The 20,041-nt window shown below is 41.4% G+C and overlaps 1 protein-coding gene across 2 annotated transcripts in view; it reads left to right on the forward strand.

Annotated features, from left to right (window-relative positions):
* Positions 1-20,041, forward strand: part of AFG1L (AFG1 like ATPase) — a 148,444-nt gene that overhangs the window by 58,341 nt on the left and 70,062 nt on the right. The window contains exons 6-7 of one of the 2 annotated variants that reach the window (XM_045008579.1): positions 11,131-11,230; positions 16,773-16,831. The exons of the other annotated variant lie outside the window; for it this stretch is intronic. Coding sequence (XP_044864514.1) covers positions 11,131-11,230; positions 16,773-16,831 — 159 coding nt within the window. The remainder of the gene's footprint in view (positions 1-11,130; positions 11,231-16,772; positions 16,832-20,041) is intronic. 2 annotated transcript variants of the gene reach the window in all.

Below are 20,041 nucleotides of genomic sequence, written 5' to 3' on the forward strand. Positions count from 1 at the left end.
AAAATTTTCTGAATATCTAACCTAAATCTCCCTTCCTGCAGATTAATCCCATTGCTTCTTGTCCTACCTTCAGTGGATGCTGAGAACAATTGTGTATTTCCATCAGTTTATACTCAGTTCACATTGGAATGCTTTTTTACAACCCTGAATGCTATAAAGTTAATTTAAAAAAATTAAATCTTCTGTTCTAGAGTATAATTCTGCTCCAACAATGAATTCTTTAGTAAACTGAATGGCTGCAGAATGCACAAGGACATTGCTGTGGTACAGTGTCATTCATGGGAATGTTTGTAATAATAAAGAAAATTCTATTTAAGAAAATTTCTTGCATATCTTTGGATAGGTAAAAGCCAGTGCTGGTCTCTTTTTAGAGTAGCACTTGTTTTTTGTACTAGTGACTGAGGATGAAATGCACATTATTGAATTATGCAAATTAATGAGTAAGTAAACAACTGCGATAAAGGAGTCTATATCACAGAATATCTTTTGTTCGATATTTTGTCAAATATTGTTTTAATTATATTACTTAGTATGCTAGTTATATACTGTAGTTGAATTTTTACAAATAACTGGATATTATGATATGTCTCTGAGACATGGAGTGAGACTACTGTGTTGTGTTTTGTTTTGTTTTGGCTTTTGTGTCAAAACTTGTTGTCTGGCTATACCGAAAGAAGGACAGGAGACACCTGATATGGTGTTAATCAGGTCACAACTTTATTATTAGATGTCTGGGACTATTCAGCAGATAAAAATGTACAATGCAGGTAATTCCATGTTCATTCAATATCTACCTGAGGGGCTTCCACCAGCCCCTCTCTTTTTCCATCCTGGTCCTGGAGCCAACCCTTTGCTGGGACCTTACAATCCCCCCCTGGAACGAGGGTTAAGGTTGACTATAAGTAAGGGGGTTGGCTCCCTGCTGTACCAGTCATAGGAGCCCCCCCCATTCTGCTCCTTTTTAAGCAGTGGTGACATGGGGGGGCATGTGAGGTCATGTGGACCCCCAGATTTGCTGCTTGGCTTGTACTTAGCATGTTCAGTAGCACTGCTGAAGCCGGCTGCCCTCATTCTGGCTCCCTCCCACCTCCCCCCCATGGGCAGCCACAGGTCGTCTCTGTTTTTAAGTCCTTTACCAAGCTATTTATTTGGTCACTCTGTCCCTTCCCTGTGGAGCCCTGCACTGGACATCTGCCCCATCTTTGTATAATGAGTTGTGACATCATAGCCTAACTCCCTTCCCTACTCACAATAACAAACCCCTTCCTGAACTCACTGTGCGGAAGGTGAAAACACTCCCACTCCACCTACTCCAATCTGGTGGTGAGGGAAAAATTCCTTCCCAGCCCCCCTAGAAAGAAGCAGCTAGCTCGAAGCCCCCAGCAGGTCGTGACCAAACCTGGTGTTTTGCTCCCTCAAGGGGAGGCAGGGTGGGTGCTGCTCCACCTGGTCCAGGGAAAAGGGTCTTCTCTCACCAGATTTACGCCTTTTGAACTTCCCAACCCTTCTGGTCCCTGGGAATGAGTCAGGGTCAACACACTGACCCACTCCATCTTTTGCAGCAACTTCTGAGCTTTGCTCCTCCTCCTGGCCTTAAAGAGCTATTTCCTCTTCCCCAGCAAGTCGGACAATAGCCTCTCCCCCCCACACACACACTTAAAGATGTGGTGTGGTCAATTTTGCAAATGTATGAACTGACGAGGTGGCAGGCCTTTGTGTGTTTGTTGTGGTGGTGTTTTAAAAAAAATATTCAAGTATAATAATAAGGCAAATTGGGTAGAATACTGTTTCCCTAATCTGATCGAACTTTCTCAGAAGACTCAAATAATGGCTTTGTTGCTTACACAGTAGTATAAAATCCTTCAGCTTCTGCAAGCCTGAGATATTCAGCCTTTGGTTTGGGATTTTGTTTTGCTTCTAACTTTGGTTGCTCATTTATGAGTGGAGGTGGCAACCCGAGCAGTGCTTAAGGACAACAAGGTGAAGTCAAGAAAAAGTTTTAGCTTTAGCTATGAATGGCCTGGCTTTTGTAAAGTTTTAAGGAAGATACCTCATGTCACAATCATTTTGTGTGTGTAGGTATTGTAAATACAAAGACTTTGGGGGAGGTGGAGATGTGCGTGTGTGTGACGATGCGGTTCTGGCGGGACCCAACTGAGAGTGCCAATTCAGGACCAATTGCTAAAACAGGGCAGTCACAGCCCTAGGCTGGGTTTTTTCCACCTCTAAGGCAAACCAAACCAGCCAGACAAAAGGACTTCGGTTTCACCCTACTGGCTAACCACAAGTCACACAAGCAATTTCCTTAGACACTCCAGTCTCCCAGTATCACCACCAGTCCCACTCATCCTGGGAATGACTGGTTATGAAAACCAATCATGTTGCCAGATGGGAGAAGAGTTAATTTGTCTTATTCATTATACGTTATTCCCAATCTCCTCCTTCCACCTAGAAAACACTGCAAGTGCATTTCTACACTCCTTGTTAGGCACAAGGACTTCACCACCACATTATGCTTCCTCATGTCCCTGCCTGCAGGTATATGGGATCTTGGGGAGCAATTACCACACAGGTGGAGTGCCAATTAATTTCTTTATTAAAGGAAAAAGGAAGTGGTGGGAATTTAACAATGAAATACGATGGGATGGGGTGTATAGGGTGTTTACAATACACAATGATGGGGGGGGTTCTTCTTATTGAACAGTGTAGGGAGTTCTAACAGTGGGGTACAGTAAGTGGGGTTCAGCACAATGGGATACAGTACAGTCAATAAGCAACTCAACTTTATATAGGAACAACTTTAGATACAGTGTAGAATGCAAAATGTACCCAAAAGAAATGCAAAGTAAAATGGTAGCTTCAATGCAATACAAAGTATATCAGAAAAGTGGAGGCAACCAATGGGGTGTTATAACCACAAGTAAAATGTGAATCACAGTGCAATGATACAATATGGGTGATAAGTGAAATTATGCAATGTAACAGTATAAAAGAAAATTAATGACTTAATTTGTGAGGCTGTGATAGCAGATAATCTGCAAGAGTGTACCTAAAGGCTGGGTCGAGAAACAGGAGTGGGGAGGGGAGTGAATGATCAGTGGCAACTGATGAGAGGAGAGTGCAGCTGCAAGCAGCGAGAGACTCTGAAGCCCTGCGGGGCGAAGCCCAGAGCAGTCTTCAGGAGCCTGCGGGCCAGACGTACGGGAGACAAGAGCAGCTGGAGCGCACTTAAGGGGAGTCTGGGAGCAGCAAGAGGGGAGGGCGCTGAACATGCAAGCGATGGGAAGGCACGTGGAGAATGGGGGAGATGGCTGAGGGAAGAAACAGGTTGCAGCAGCGGAGAGCACTTCAGGGAAGCTGCGGAGCAGCGGGGTAAAGACAAACGGAACAGTGTGAGGTGATCTTCGGTAGGGGAGGGGCAGCGGAGAAGCGGGAACACGAACACAGGGGATACAGGGAGAGGCAGCAGAGAAGTGTAAAGAAGGGCTAGAGGGAGGTTAAAGCAACAAGCGGACACCCCTCAAAAAAAGGAAAGAAGCAGCAAAGGGTTTGGGAAGTTACACAGGGGGAGAAGCAGCAAGGGGTTTGGGAAGTTCGGAGGGTGATGCAGACGCAGGGGAAAAAAGCAGCAAAGAGTTACAACAGGGAGACACGGAGAAGTACACAGAGGGGGAGATTGGAGCGGGGGAAAAACAGACACGGGAAAGTTCAGGGAGAGATCGGGACAGCGGGAAGACGAATTCAAACAGCAAAAAACCTTATCTATCGTCTAACTTAATTAAACTTATATAAAATGACAAGCAGCTTATACAAAGTAACAAAATAGGTACAGAATACAACCAGGCAATGGCTTTTTAAAATCTATCTTAACCAACGACTAGGCAAAACAACAAATATCACAATCCTAAGCAAAACTATAACAAGCAACTATACGGAGCAACAAAACAGCAAACTATAGCAAATCAGGTGAAATTTACAAGCGCTACAATCTTAGCAAACTATGACTTATTAGACTAAAAAGCAAAACCTATGGTGCACCTTATGCTATGGGGAAGTTACAGAGGGCAGAGTGGTATGTGCCCAGGATACAGCTCCCAAGGCAGCCCCCAAGGAAGCCAAGGGATGGTGGCTGCAGCAGTGGATATGGCTGAAAACAGTGAGCCCCAAAGCAAAGCCCACTGGAGCAGAGCTTAGGGGCGGCACAAACTTATTTTTAGCGGCAAAGCGCCGCAGAGTTTAAGAGAGGTTTTAAGACACAGACCAAGGTTTAGCTTGAGTCTGTGTGCTGGGGAAACAGAGCCAGCAGCTAAAATAATAAAATAAAAGTATAGAAAGTTTCATAGAGGGATTCTTACCAGTCCCCAAGGCAGCAGCAACATCAGAAGAAGCAAGGAGGGCTCGGTACGGTTTTGATAATCAGGAGGTCTCTCAGGCAGCAATTCATTCTTCGTGGGGGGGGGGGTTAAAAAACAGGGGTACGCTCAAAAATAAAACAAGAGCGGAGAAAGGACCCCCCAGAACCCCTGGCTGATCAGACCAGGCAGCAATGCAGGAACCTTTCTGATGTTTGTTTCAAAATGCCTGTTTTTTAAAGACAGTAATCCTGATAGGCTCCCTCTGTCACAGGGGAGGAGACACAGGGAAAAACTGCAGGTGAGCACAGAGACATGCCTGGGCAGAGTCCTGGACAATAGGTGTGAGTTCACACCTTAGGACTCAAAAGCACATGAGGCCTATGACTCATGCCCAGGATCTCAAAAACACATTAGGTCTTGCAGCTCTGGACATTGCCTACCCTACACAAAGCCCAGGTTTAACAAGGTGATAACAGGACCAACCCTTTGAACAGGGCAGTGGTCCCACTTAGCACGCAGCACAAGTGGCCATCCCTTTGAGAAGGGCAATGGCCCTGGTAAACAACTTAACAGCCAGGGAGGGGCGGCCACAGAAGGAGAACAAAAACAAAATGGAGTAAGGGGACAGCTGTAAGAAACAAAATGGAATAGGGAGATAGCTGTAACAGACACCTCACAGTTTGCTTTAGTTTTTGTACTGCATGCTTGGTTGCTTTCCCCTGTGTTCCTTTTGTAAAAGAAACCACTTGTACCAAGCTTACTCATGTTTTTCCTCTTTTATGTTTTTTGACTCTTGGCTTTGAATGAAGTACTATTTCTGATTCTTAACCTAATTGTTTGCTGGTAATTTTATATTTGCTTCATCCAGTGAGTATGAACAGTATCGGAAAACAGAGCTCTGCAGAAACTGATACATAATCCAACTACATGCCATGTTGTATTTATACTACTAATCAATGTGAAGTTTTTGAGTAAACATGATATGCCAGAGATGTACATTTTAAACACTTGATAAAGGAACCTCTTTGCTAATTCCAGTATAGGATATGTTGATATAAATAACTCTTTTCCGGTATGGGTACCCACTGCTTGGTTACTCCAACACTAAGGAGTTTTCTGTTTTTCTTCCACATTTCAAAGGTAGGCTCAGATCCTTCTGGAATTTTTTTTCAAGTTGATTAATACAAGAACAAGGGGCCACCAAATGAAATTAATAGGTAGCAGGTTTAAAACAAACACAAGAAAGTATTTTTTCACACAACGCACTGTCAACCTCTGGAACTCCGTGCCAGAGGGTGTTGTGAAGGCCAATACTATAATGGGGTTCAAAGGGGAGCTAGATAGATTCATGGAAGATAGGTCCATCAATGTCTATTAGCCACAATGGGCAGGAATGGTGTTCCTAGCCTCTGTTTGCCAGAAGCTTGGATTGGGTGACAGGGCATGGATAACTTGATGATAACCTGTCTGTTCATTCCCTTTGGGGCACCTGTCATTGGCCACTGTCAGAGGACAGGATACTGGGCTTGATGGACCTTTGGTCTGACCCAATATAGCCGTTCTTATGATTGCCTCATCACCCTGTTGTCCAGGTAGAAGTACTACAGTCATTTTCTGAATAAAATAACGCTTTCCTTTTTCTATCTCCAAGGTGCGGATGGGAGGGAAATATAACACATTTAGTATTCCCAGGACATTGAATACTTATGTCAATTTTAGAAATTTGTTTATTAATTTGGTACTACTCCTGAATTCAGAGATTTCAAAATGATCAACCAGACAGTAGATTGCTGCTCATTTGTAGCAAGTCATATAATGTGTAAGCCATGTGCTACTGTATAGGCTTGAATTACTGACAGTGAGTCCCAATTTTCAGAAATTTGCTAAGGCCTCGCATTCTGAATATGTCATCTTCCTGCCTAAATAGTCACAAAGTGATGTGATGTCTGGGAGAGCTGTTCAGATGGGGTGAACAAACTCTTAAAGAAAGACACACATTATCCTTCATTTCCCTAGTTGGTTTCCCCAGCAGAGATTCTAATTGGCAGTCTTCACACAAGACTTGATTTACTCAAATTTAAGCAAACACTAGATTTACAAATACAACTGGAAGAAAAACAAAAGAGGCAGAACAAATATTAACTGTGACATACAGACAAAATTGCTGTCCACAATGACAGCTGAAAAATCCTTTTACTTGAGAACAGACAATGACAGTGGAAGCAAGTCGTTACTCCTACTGCAAAATCATGATCGTGCATTGTGGAAATGGACAGAAGTACCAGAGAAGTTGTTGAGATTTACTTGAAATATTGAAGGTTTCCTTTAGATACCTTTTACATATAGGAGAAAAGATGAAGCTGTTGTTCTTTGTAGTATAGAGGAGACAGCAGAAAACAATGAAGATGCCCACTTTTCAAAGACCACCAAATGCAGAATTGTTAAAGACAACAGCATTGCTGAAGTTGCTGAGTTCCATTTAACACCTGGCTGAAGCCACATCATAGTCACCCTGAAGTAACTCATATTAAAGCCTGTAGGAGTGTGGGTGAGAAACAGCCACAGACAAATACACAATTAAAATAACGTATTGACTAAGTAACTTAGAAAAGTATTTCAGAATCTATTGACTTATTCTACTTATTATTTCTTAAAGTTCTTACTGAAAGAATTCAGATATCTTAAAGTAGAGATGTAATAGGTATCATGTTGCAAGTACTGTATGGGTGCCACTATACGAATGCCTATGTTAAGCCTCTGAGCATGCCTTATGAACTAGATGTTTCCGAAAGCTTGATCAGTCTTAATATGAGCTGCTTGTGCACAGATTAATAAATAGTATTCTTTCTTCCCAATCTTTTGTCATTAGTGCTTATGATAAATAAAACAACCCATCTTTTTTACATCCACATAAATAGTATACTTCTTTAATAGATGGCCCTAACTATAAAATCCTGAGATTCATGCCATTTGTAATTACAATTTTGGTGCTTTTCAGTATCCTAATGGGTGGTTTATAAAATCTGGATTTTATTTTATTTTGTTGAGTGCTGAAATAACTCTATATAAAAATAATTAGGCTTCTAATTTTGTAATACCTGTGGTAGGTAGCAATGGTAATGAAAATAGAATCCCTATTTTTTGGTAAGCAGAATGATCATGCAGAGATAGTATTTAAATACTATTCAGTATCACTTGGGTTTAAAAAAGAACTACAGTTTAGACAGTTTTTACAAGCCAGCAAAGCTATTAAAAGCCTCTAATAAAAAACTAGGCTCTTATTTTTGTGCTAATACTAATTACTGATAATACATGCTTATGTTTGTCATTCATTATATGGAGCAGTACCAATCAGTGGATGACTGAGTCTCAAGCACTTACACATGTAAATTAACTATTCGATTTTTTTTTCTTTTTTACTTAAGTGAGTCATAATGGAAAGCAGCACTAGGTCATAAAAATCTTTTCTCTTAAATGCTAATGAAATTTCTCCATTCTCTCCATTAGCAGACTCCCCTTATTGGTAATTTGTAGCCTTCTCTTTTGTTCCTGGTTGTAATGAATGCTGGGTACAGAAAAAACCTGAGCTATGAGAACGCTTCAGTTATTGTCTTCTGCTTGCTTACACTGTAAAATTATCTTTCCCTTCCAAAGCTGTACAAGATCAAAAGAAAATAAATTGGCACCCCAGTACACAAAATGACTCTTGCTTTATTAATTATATAGCTTTCAAAAGTTAATTTATTCTGGTAATGCAAAAACACGAAAATTCTGTAACATCAAATAATAACTCAGTAACAGGCCTTTATTCATTGCTTTCTTTTACTTCATTGTAAACATTTGCACTGGAGTGTACATAAATGTTATAATTCTCTTCAATCCTCCATTTTGTACTCTGCTCCTGGAAAAGTGTATTCTGCCACAGAAGTGTGTAATTAAAAAAACCCACAAAGTTTGTAGTAAAATAATGTATATCATTTTAAAAATCCAATTCCTGAGATTTTTTTCTGACACAATAAAAAAGTCCAAATTCTTTTTAGATTTGAAATTATGTTCTGATTTCTTATCAGAAATAACACTGGCATTCAAGCAGTTGAAAAAAATTAGTTTCTGCACACTCAAACAGAAACTTAAACAGTGATCTTAACTTTCAAATTAAATAATGTAAGCACAACTTTCCTTTACATGTCTTGAGTTTTGAAGACAACTTTGGAAGTTTCTGATGTTTTAATAATTCAGAAGAGCCTTCAGGAAAACATCAGTACCTGACATGTAAGCAGCTACACTCAACAGGTTGTGTGTTCCTCAGCCAATACATGCATACCTTGATAGAAGTATAACTGTCCTGAACACACCAGAGGGTTGCTGGATGATACATGCACTCCATGGAGTGTGTTACTGAACATATTGTTGAGGAAGAAAAGAAAATATAATAAAAAACCGTTAAATATTAGTCCTCCCACAAGAACTAGGTGAATGGTTGCTGAAGGATGGATCACAGGGAAGGAGAAAACTGCTTCTATTAAAGCTTTCCCTCATTGTCTCCAAACTAGCTGTCAGGAGCAGAGTCTAAGGCTATGTCTACACTATGGACCTTACAGTGGCACAGCTGTACCGCTGCAGCTGCGCCGCTGTAAGGTCTCCTGTGTAGCTGTTCTATGCTGGCAGGAGAGCGCTCTCTTGCCAGTATAGTTAAACCACCCCCAGCGAATGGCAGTAGCTATGTCAGCATGAGAGCATCTCCCACCGACATAGCCCAGTCCACACTGGCACTTTTGTCAGTGAAACTTATGTTGGTCATGGTGTGGTGTTTTTTCACACCCCTGACCAACAAAAGTTTTGCTGACAAAAATGCTAGTGTAGACAAAGCCTGAATCTTTCCTCCTTTCCCCCTTTTTGCCTTGGTTCACCACAAATTGGTGGATTAGGTGGAGGCCGCAGTGTCTTCAACTACTTAACTCTCAAACCCCCAAAAGTTTAAGGCCAGATATACACACAAAACTTTTGCCAGTATAGTAATGTTAGTTAAGGGTGTGGGGTTTTTTTGTATGATGTTTTATACCAGCAAAAACCCTATTGTAGGCACAGTTATATTGGTAAAGAAGTGCTTTTATTTGGGGAACGGCATGAGCTATATCAGCAAAAGCACTCTTGCCGGTATAAGGTACGTCTACACTAGGAGGCTATACTGGCAAACATTTTCTAATGTAGACTAAGGCCTGGTCTGCACTAGGAATTTAAAAATCAACACCTCTGAGAGATGTGGCTATATTGACCTAAGCCCTGGTATAGATAGCACTAGGTCAATGGGAGAATTCTCCTGTCAACCTAGCTATCGCCTCTCAGGGAGGTGGATTACCTATGCCAGCAGGAGAAACCCTCCTGTCAATGTAGGTAGCGTCTTCACTGAAGCGCTACACCAGCACCACCGCAGCAGTACAGCTCTGCATTTTATGTGAAGACATGTCTCTAGCTACTGCCTCTCAGGGAGGTGGATTACTTGTGCCAACAGGAGCATTTTTAGTGTAGACATACCCTAGGACTAAGGCTCCAATCCTTTAATTGATAACACATAGCTGGACTGTTTGGCCTGTGAAAAGCATGGCTTTATGTGGGTATAGCAATCCACCCGCGTGTTATCTATTGCAGGATTGGAGCCTGCAGCTCCAGACCTACAATCCAGATAGGCAGAGACCCCCTTGTGGGATCAGGGCCTAAATTAAGACAAAGCATAACAAGTTGATGTAATGAACAATAGGAGGGAAAGTGCGAGGGAAACATAGATAACAGTAGTTAAGATGGTTTAGTTATTGGGTACACTGATTTTTTTTATTAGCCTGTGAGATTCTGTAACCCCTATAGTATACTGTCATATCTAATTTTTCTTCTGTTCAGAAAAGTTTATTACATTTTTCTCCATTCTGACACATAATATTACATATGCTGCAAGTCCATACTATCAGTTTCTAGATACCATACAGTTAGGTAAAACTAGCCTTAGTAAATAGTTTGTCTAAGAATTTTCACTTTGCTGCTTGTTGTTAATTTTTTTCAGTATTAACTGTAGCGCCCAATTTTTTTCATGTTTTTTAAGTGAATGTTTTGTCTGAAGGTTAGAAGAGGCTGACTATGCTGGAAGTGACTGCAGTGCCTTTTGATTATTCATGGACAGTAATAGAAGGCACTTAAAAAGAACAATGAAATTGCTTATTTTTGTGATGGGCCATCTGTTGAATTGTTTTGTACAACAATCACACAATAGTATCTATGTCATATCATTCTATTTTCTACAGCAGCTGATTATGTATAGTTGGCTACTTGTCCTTATTTCTGAAGTCCCATGACCATTTAAAGTCACCTCTACCAACCTTTACTAGAAAGGTAATAGAAATGTAAAACAGCTGGTGTGTATTTTCTTTCTTTATCTTCTGTTTTTCATGTTGGTTCTAATTAATTAGGCCTCTTTGAAATGTGTAGGTCTGTTTTCTGTGTCTCCCACCTGTAGTTTTATAATAGAAGTTAACATGGAATCATTTAGCAATTGGTAAAGAAATGATGGGGTTCTGTAATAAAGAGCAGGCAAGTTTTAAAAGATTGCCATGCGTTCCCTGCTTATTAATTATCTCCTTTATTTCCCCCTCCCCCACAAGCAATAATTAGAATCTTTCTCCAGAATTTTACTAACAAGCCAGTTTTTTTCTGACTATGAAACCATTTGCAGATCTATTATGGCAGAAGTTGAAAGCAAGAAAAACAATTGTGTTGTCTTTCACAGGTCACTGACATTGCTGATGCCATGATTCTGAAACAGCTTTTTGAAAATCTGTTCCAAAACGGGGTTGTCGTTGTGGCAACATCCAATAGGCCACCTGAAGGTAAAATCAAACATGCTACCAGTATGATACAAGTACAGTGAAATTAACACATTTCTTATAAAAGCCACTTTACATTTATTCAAATTTAGTGGTGATAAAATCTCTAGTTTTAAAAATCTGTGGTATTCTTTCCATGCCATGCAGACCCCTCCTAGTTTTCTCTTATATATGGAAGAAAGGGTCCATCCTGGGTCCTACCCTCTCTTCTCTCCCCCCACCAAATAATTTTTTCTCTACTTCTACAGTTTCTTTAAGTGATGTTTCTAACCCTTCCTATCTCTACAATGGAGAGAAAAGCTGATAAACTGCCTCAGGATTGGGTGGGCTCAAGGACACAGGCAGAGCCTGGCCAGCAGAAGGGAGAGGGAATGAGTAACTGTTTCTTCCCTCCCCATTCTTAGGTTATGGGCTTGTCTTCACTACTGTGCTACATCAGTGCTGCTGCAGCTACATCGATGGGAGAGCATCTCCCGCTGACATAGTGTGGTGTAGACATCACTTTAAATCAGTGTAACTTACGTCGCTCACAGAGGTGACTTTCCCACACCCCTGAGTAAGTGACATAAGTTACATCGATTTAATCAGTGGTATAGACAAGCCCTATGTCTACGCTATGAGCTCAGGCTGTGATTTCCCCTTCTTGTGAACACATACTCACACTAGCTCTCATTGTGCTAGCACATGTATAAATAAGAAAGCTGCGGTAGCACGGGTAGCCACCCGCAGCGGAAGCATGGCTGAGCTGTGCCAAATACAAACCTGCCTGAAACTGGTGTGTAAATACTTGATATGGCTCAGCCACGCCTCCGGTGCCACTACCGTGGCTACACTTGTGCTAGCTTGATGCTAAGAGCCACCAAGAGCCTCTGTCCCCAACTGCTTTGACATCACACACAAGAACTTGCGATATATTGGTTTAGAGAACTCTTTAAAAAATTCTTCACAATAATATTTAATAAATAAAAGGAAGGCTTGATATAAACATTTCATGGAGCTCTTAACTATACAAGGCTTTAGCCAAAGAGGGTCAATAAACTAATCTTATAATTTTTTGGTAGCCAAATAACACTTCTAAGAGACAATTAATGCAATGGTATTAATTAGCATAATATTTGGGTTTTTTTTATTTATATGAAGTTTCATCCAAGAGCGAAAGGCTTTCAAGTTGCACTAATTTTCTTTTTTAGAAGAGAATCACTTAAGCTTTAAAATACAGATTTTTTTTCTCCATTTTAATAGTCATAGAGAGGGGGAAATGTTTTGTCTTTCAACCTTCAATTATTATTGTACTTTTATCCTTCTTTGAGCAATTGTAATTAAGTCAAGATATAATTAACACAACTAAGTGAAAGAGAAAAAGGCAAATTGGATGGGTGCATAGTGTGGTTGGAAGCCATCTCTAAAAAGGATAGCTTCAAACACCCCAAAGTTCTGCTTGTAGATCATGAGTTTGGGCTTGGGCCTACCTGTTCACTTCAAAATGTTAGTCTGTGAACAATTGGCTAGATTCTGGTGCTCGCCCCGATAGTGTATGTTGCTCCCGTGGTGTATAGGGACCATAAAGGGACTGCAATAGCCCGAGGGAGAATTCACCTAGCCAGAGGCAACATGTAACTCTGGATAGTGGGGGGCACAGTTGAAAGGTTCTGTGGGGTCATGTGACTGCCCCACATATTGCCTCTGCCTCCGTCCCCTGAAACTTGATATGTATGTAGACAACATACACTGGCAACTACCTCTTCCTCCTCCTGCTCTCTGTCCCTCTGGCTGCTCAGCCCCTTGCAGAGCTTGCAGGCATCCCTCCCTGCCTGAGTTATCCTCAATCAATTTAGCAATTGTTCAAAACAAGACCAACAAAAGTGGCAACACTGTTGGAATGCGCGGTCCCCCATGTGCCATTAGGATGGATGGTGCCAGGGTGGGATGGTGCTTGGGGCAATTAACAAGAATTTGGAGACTTACCAATCACTTTTTGTTGGAGGGGTAAATATGACACCCCCAAATCACCTTCTCTTTGAGAGGCACATTGAATGCTGCTGCAGCTCCTCTTCCCAATCTCAAAGATGCCCCCAACTCACCTCAGCAGGCAGTCTGCAAAGAGGCAGTGAGAAGCACTGGGACTCCAGCAGCAGGGAAGGAGAAGCAGCACCATGTCGTATGTGTGTGAGGGAAGCTCAGTCAGCCACCCAGCAGCTTCCTCACCCCCCCGTGCTGCTGGGCAGCCTGGCGAGAGGCGTCCTGAGAAATCGGAGTGGGAGAGGGAGCATGTGACCCTGTGTCCCCACCACATGGCACCTCTGCCCCTAGTGCAGGAGCTGCATAGGGCTGGCCCAAAGGGGATGTCAGGGGGAACGTCCATAGCATTGTGGTGCCATGGGTTAGGGCAGCCACCCCACCCTCCTCCGTCTGTGCGCACACAATGTATTCCAGCATCTAAAGATGAGTGTCTGAAATGAAATTCTCCCCAGTAAAGGGCACACTACATTTGTTCTTAGTAAGGTATCCAAAAGGGGTGCCAGGTGTCTGGTTTTCAACCAGAACACCCAGTCAAAAAGAGGCCTGGCCGCTGCGGTCAGCACACCTGACCGGGCCGCAAAAAGTCCGGTTGGTCAAAGTGGCAGGCTCCATGCCCAGCTCCACGCAGCTTCCGGGAAGCAGCTGGCATGTCCCTCCAGCTCCTAGGTGGAGGGGCAGTCAGGGGGGCTCCATGTGCTATCCCCACCCACAAGTGCCACCCCAAGTGCTGGCTTTGTAGCTCCCGTTGGCCAGGAGCCATGGCTAATGGGAGCTGTGGGAGCGGCACTTATAGGCAGGGGCAGCCTTCTGCCTAGGAGCCAGAGGGACGTGCCGGCCGCTTCCTGGGAGCTGTGCGGACTTCCTCCATCTCTGGGAAATACCAGGGCTGCCTGAGGTCATGCCTACCTGGAGCCTGCACCCTGAACCCGCTCCTGCACCTCTGCCCCAGCCTTGAGCCCCCTCCCACACTCTGAACCCCTCAGCCCCAGCCCGGAGCCCTCTCGCACAGCCCTGGCCCCACCCCAGAGCCTGCAGCCGGAGCCCTCAACCCCTCCCACACTCTGTCCCAGCCCAGAGCTCCCACCCACACTCTGAACCCCTCATCCCCGGCCCAACCCCAGATCCCCAGCCAGAGCGCTCACCCCTTCCCACATACCAACCCTCTCCCCCAGCCTGGAGCCCCCTCCTACACTCCAAACCCCTCAGCCCCACCCCCAAGCCCAGAGCTCCCCCCTGCATCCTAAACCCCTCATCCCCGGCCCCACCCCAGAGCTCGCACCCCCAGCTGGAGCTCTCACCCCCTCCCACACCCCAACTCCCTGCCCCAGCCCTGTGAAAATGAGCAAGGGTTGGGGGAGAGCGAGCGACGGGGTGGGGGGGAACGTGAACAGGGGCGGGGCCTCAGGGAAGGGGCAGGGCAAGGGTGTTCGGTTTTCTGCAGTTAGAAAGTTGGCAACCCTAGTATCCAAACTCAGGATTGACTTAAGGATTTTTTCCCCTCTCTTTCTGGATACAAAGAGGCAAGATAGCAGTCTGGTTAGAGAAAACACTGGCCAAGACACTAGTGCCACACTTAGTAATGTTACGTTTACTGCTTTCTACTGGAACATGAGTGAAATGTCAAGGTGTGATTTCTGGAATCCCAGCTTCACTCCTCTGCCAAAATCCACTTACCACATTTTCCTTGTCTTCTCCAAAAGGAAAAATAATGCAATAAAAATAAGGCCTCTACAGCTGTTCTTAATTCATAGATGAGTTAATTTAAATAACTTCATTATTTGTATTACAGCATGTTTTTAAAATATTTCCAGGCAAAAAAAATCATTTTTAATGATCACTGTTTCTACCTGTAAACTTGCATTCATTTAAATGTATTGCTTATTTAAAAAATTGTTTTTGCCATAAATGTTAGAGAACTGTGTGAAAAGTGGTACATGACTGTGTACAACTTTGTTAGTAATTAGGTTTCAGAATCTGATTCACTAGTATCCAGATTTGCTATAAGCATCGTCTTACTATTCTGGTTCCTGTGAATCACTTTGTCAGTACTCTCTTGATTTGTCAGCCATAGTGCATCCTCCCTCCACCATTGTGTTCATACTGCACCTAGTACAATGAGACCCAGTCTAATTATGGCTTTCAGGCATTATTGCACTTGAAATATTTTATATAGGTATGGCAGAATTCAATTTTTGTGTTGTTGTTTTTTTAATCATTTCAACTGATAATATTCGTGTTTATGTTTAAGCATTTTTTCAAATTTTATTAAATTAAATTTTCACAGTTGCAGGAAATTATGGGATAGTTTGACAATGGAGAGGGGGATCAGACAGTAATTATTTCATGACAGTAGTAATGTTAAGGCTTTATAACCATTAAAACACAAATTGTCGATGTTGCATGTAAAAATATACAATGTAAATATCCTTAAATGAAACCCTAATACGTTCTCAAGCAGCATTTTTCTTACTTTGCCGATCTATACATTTAAATGTTTATAGATTTAATTTTTTGTTGGTTTGCCTGTGTGTATGGTGAAATCAACATATACCAACATTTAGTGATAAAAATCTAATCCTTATATAATAATAATCTGATATGGTCTGTGTCAGAAGCAGGGGAATTTAGGTGGGCAGTTGTAACAGAATGTCTACCTTCTTCTGTTGACCTGCCCTGTAATAAAGTGTTACGACCTTGCAGTCAGATGGAGACTTGTATTAATGAAGTGAAGTAGCACATCATAACTATGGTATGATGATGAAGCTGTAATGGAACTATTCATCCTGTCCCTACAGTTACATAGTTTCCAGAAAAGAGAACTTTTAACTATAGATATAAAATTCTGTTTTACCAGTTATATTTATTAATGTATATTTTCTTTCATAAATGTCAAATATGCATTTAATTATAAAATATTTTAATAAATTAAACCTTTTTTTAAAGGTTATGTATTTATTTGTAATATTTTATTGTTTTCCTACAAATCAAATTGTATTTTCTTGCCTTGAAAAAAATGGTATATCTGATGGGAATTATTAGAAGACCAAGGGAGTAACCTTAATCAACCGAATAAAGACATTACCAACTCTGGCAATTGACATTATTTCTTCGTAGTTCAAATCTTTTTACAAAAAAAAAAAAAATCCTTCGGATTAAGCCTTTGCATATTTTGGCCTTATATTTGCACTGATTGATACATAACATTTCCAATTCTTTTATGAGCTTATTTTAATACAAAGGTTTTGTATCTCTTCTGCTAAAATCACTTAGCTCTCATTAGAGATTTAAATCTAATTTCACTGAATCTCTTTTGAGATTTTCTTGGGCTGTTCTGCCTTTTTTTCCCCCCCTATTAAGAATGTAATGAATTTCATGCAGCAAAAGAATAGAAATCAATTTCAATTCCCTTTCATTCCTTTATCTCTCTAACAGCATAGAGCTTTATTTGCTAGATTAAAAGACAAGCTGGCATTATTATTAAGGGGCAAAGCTAAGTAGCAAAACTAGTACCAGTTTTCTCTTTCAGACCTCTATAAAAATGGGCTTCAGAGAGCTAACTTTGTACCATTCATCGCTGTGCTGAAGGTAAGGAAAGTCACTTGTTGAATGCTTTCTTTCTTCGCCTGTCATATTGATGATCAAGGGTTTGTACAGGATTGCTTCAATCTTACTTTCAGAAAAAATGTTTAATTATTATGGGATTGAAGCAAATTGTAATAGAGGGGGGAACAACTTTTCATCTATAACATTAATATCTGGATTTAACGGAAAAGCTGAACATGTAACAGGGCAAAATGTTAACTTCTATAAGTAACACAGTAGAAAATATTTGTTTGGACAGAATTTTATTACAGCTGTGTATGTGCAAGTTGAGATTGTAATATTTCTGTAATTATTATACAAATGTTGCTGCAATATTTTTTTGACTTTTTAGATTTATCATGCTAGCATACTTTTCCCAAGCCAGTGGCATTTTCTTTAAAGATGTTATCTTAAAATGTAATCACTCCATCAATGTAGGCTTTGCAACTGAAAAACTACACTAAGTAAAGGAATAGTTACTCCTATATTTTCAATTATACAATAAGTAATTTTTTGAAGTTATCACATTGTCTACTTTTGCTTTTTATTTAATCTCTCATTTCTGCTCCCATACACATGCTTCTTTCTTGCCTTGTCTCTCCCTTTCCTCCCCTCTCCCCCACCTCACATGCTTTCCTTGTCACTTAATCCAGCTGCTCAGGGGAGAAGGGGAACCTACTACCAATCTGCTTCATTCTTTCCTCCCTGCTTGTGGACATTTTTATTTTGCTTGTGGCTAACATATGGCTGGATTCAACACCTTATTGCCAAGCTTTCTTTTACTGTGATGTCCGTGGACACCTAGATTAGCACTATAAGAATTAGCACCATGGGATTATTCAGCTCTCTGCAGGCAACCAGCAATTGTTCCATACAGCACAGTTTGGGAACCATTCTGCTACACCACCACTTTAATTGCTGGGTCTCATTGTTTCTCACTCAGAAAAAGAATTGTTTCTCTGGAATTTGACTGTCCCTCACTTTTTCAAAATTCAAGTCCATCTTACATGTAAATACATTTTCTTCTATGTAAGTGGCTTTCTGAGTGGGGATGGCCAAGACTCCAGTACTACATGGCAAGGGGAATTTAAATTCTGTAGGAAGCTCCCTGACGTCTGCATACTCTGGTGTGACAAACTGGAAATTCTGCAACAGCTTCATTTAAATTCAAAATGGAGGTTTTCATTGGGGTAAATATGAATAATGCAGTCAGTTGAGTAACCACTGGGGTTGGTTTGTTTTGATAATAAATAAAATGAATGTATGCAGTATCGACACTTTCAGGTTTTGGTATGGCACAGATTTTTTAATTCACAAAAGGTAATTGTATTGTAGAAGTTAAGGGAAAGGAAGTTGGAGGTTTTGGTATCTACAGATCAGTGAGAAACAGTTTGGGATTGTGGGATAAATATATTAATTGGATATTTCTGCTAAAGTGATCAGCAGTGAAATAGTTAACAGTGCCTGGGATTTTTCAATGAGGCCTAAGGGAGTTAGACACTCAATTCCCGTTGAAGTTTCATGGTAATAGGACCCATAATTGCTTTAGGCCTCTTTGAAAATCCCATTCAGTGTTGACATTTAAACTTATCAGGCTTCAAAATTAACATCTCATTGAGATGAATGTGGCAGTTCACATGTCTCTGAATTACTGTTTCATGCTGTCAGGAAGGCAATGTTGAAAGGTTTTCTTCATAACCATAAAAGTTATAAACTTAATTAAAAATTAAAGTATAGGCCACATCTACACTACAGCTGCTGCAGCAGCATAGCTACAGTGCTGCAACTTATGCCACTATAGCACCATAGTGTAGAGCAGTGGTCTCAAACTAGGGCCTCCACTTGTTCTGGGAAAGCCTCTGGCGGGCCAGGCCAGTTTGCTTACCTGCCGCGTCCGCAGGTTCGGCTGATCGCGGCTCCCACTGGCCGCGGTTCGCCGCTCCAGGCCAATAGGGGCTGCAGGAAGGGTGGCCAGCATGTCCCTCAGCACGCGCTGCTTCCTGCAGCCCCCATTGGCCTGGAGCAGCGAACCGTGGCCAGTGGGAGCCGCGATCGGCTGTACCTGCGGACACGGCAGGTAAACAAACTGGCCCGGCCCGCCAGGGGCTTGCCCGGAACAAGCGGCAGCCCTAGTTTGAGAACCACTGGTGTAGAGGCTTCTTACATCTACAGAAGGGGTTTTCCATCAGTGTAGTTAATCCACCTCTCTGAGAGGTGGTAGCTAGGTTGACGGAAGAATTCTTCTGTCAACCTAGCCACACCTATACTGGGGGTTAGGTTGACCTAACTACAGTGCTCAGGGTGTGAAATTTTTTACAGCCCTGAGCAATAGATCTAGGTCAATCTAATTTTTAAGTGTAAACCAGGCCTGAGGTTCTCAAACACAATTCTGCAGCCAGGGGCATATTCTGCAGCAAATTCTTTGCTCCTAGAACATGCTGGGCCCTAATTCTTAGGAGTAATTGTAACTTACTTAATTTCCTGAGCTGCAACACTGTGTTCAGCTTGCATCACTGGAACCTTCCCTTTATCTTGCCATTAATCAGTCTTTTCTTCTTGGCCTTCTTCATTCCTTACTGAGAGTATGTGTGTGTGTATATATTGCTGTAATTGCTGGGTTTATGGAATCTTTATCTTGCATACTTATTTGAGGTTTATCGTCTTTCTTTTTGCTAGCAAAAAAAGTAATGACGTCATGCTTTTAAACCAGATTGCTACCTTGACTGTTAAAGGTATTTCAAGATTTTAGGCAGGACCTTACATATGGAATATTAAGAGATACCTTCTTGCTCCTGAGCTTAGTTATTGGGGTAATCTTTGTGTTTTCATTATTCTGTGTTCTTTATATGTTTCATGTTACTTTGTTTTTAAATACTTCTGTAATTAAATTCATCTTTAACATTAGTTTAGTAAATGTTACTGTACTTGTAAATAATTTGGATCCCCCTTAAAACTTTCAAAGCAAATCATAGGAGGCAGGCAACACGATTCTGTCCTCAATAACAAACACTGAACAACGGTGACAATGTATATAAAATAAAGAATGACCTTCAAAACTCATATTTTTAATACGGCATTTGTGGGAGCATGGCAGTCGTTTTTTTAAATTGAATAAATTTAAAAATGAGACATAAAAAATTGTCTTAAGTGGTGGAATACAGTTCAGAAGATGTGGACATAAACTAATTTTTTGGCCGCCATAGGCATTTACCA

Source organism: Mauremys mutica, chromosome 3 (assembly GCF_020497125.1).
Source record: "Mauremys mutica isolate MM-2020 ecotype Southern chromosome 3, ASM2049712v1, whole genome shotgun sequence".
NCBI lineage: Eukaryota > Metazoa > Chordata > Testudines > Geoemydidae > Mauremys > Mauremys mutica.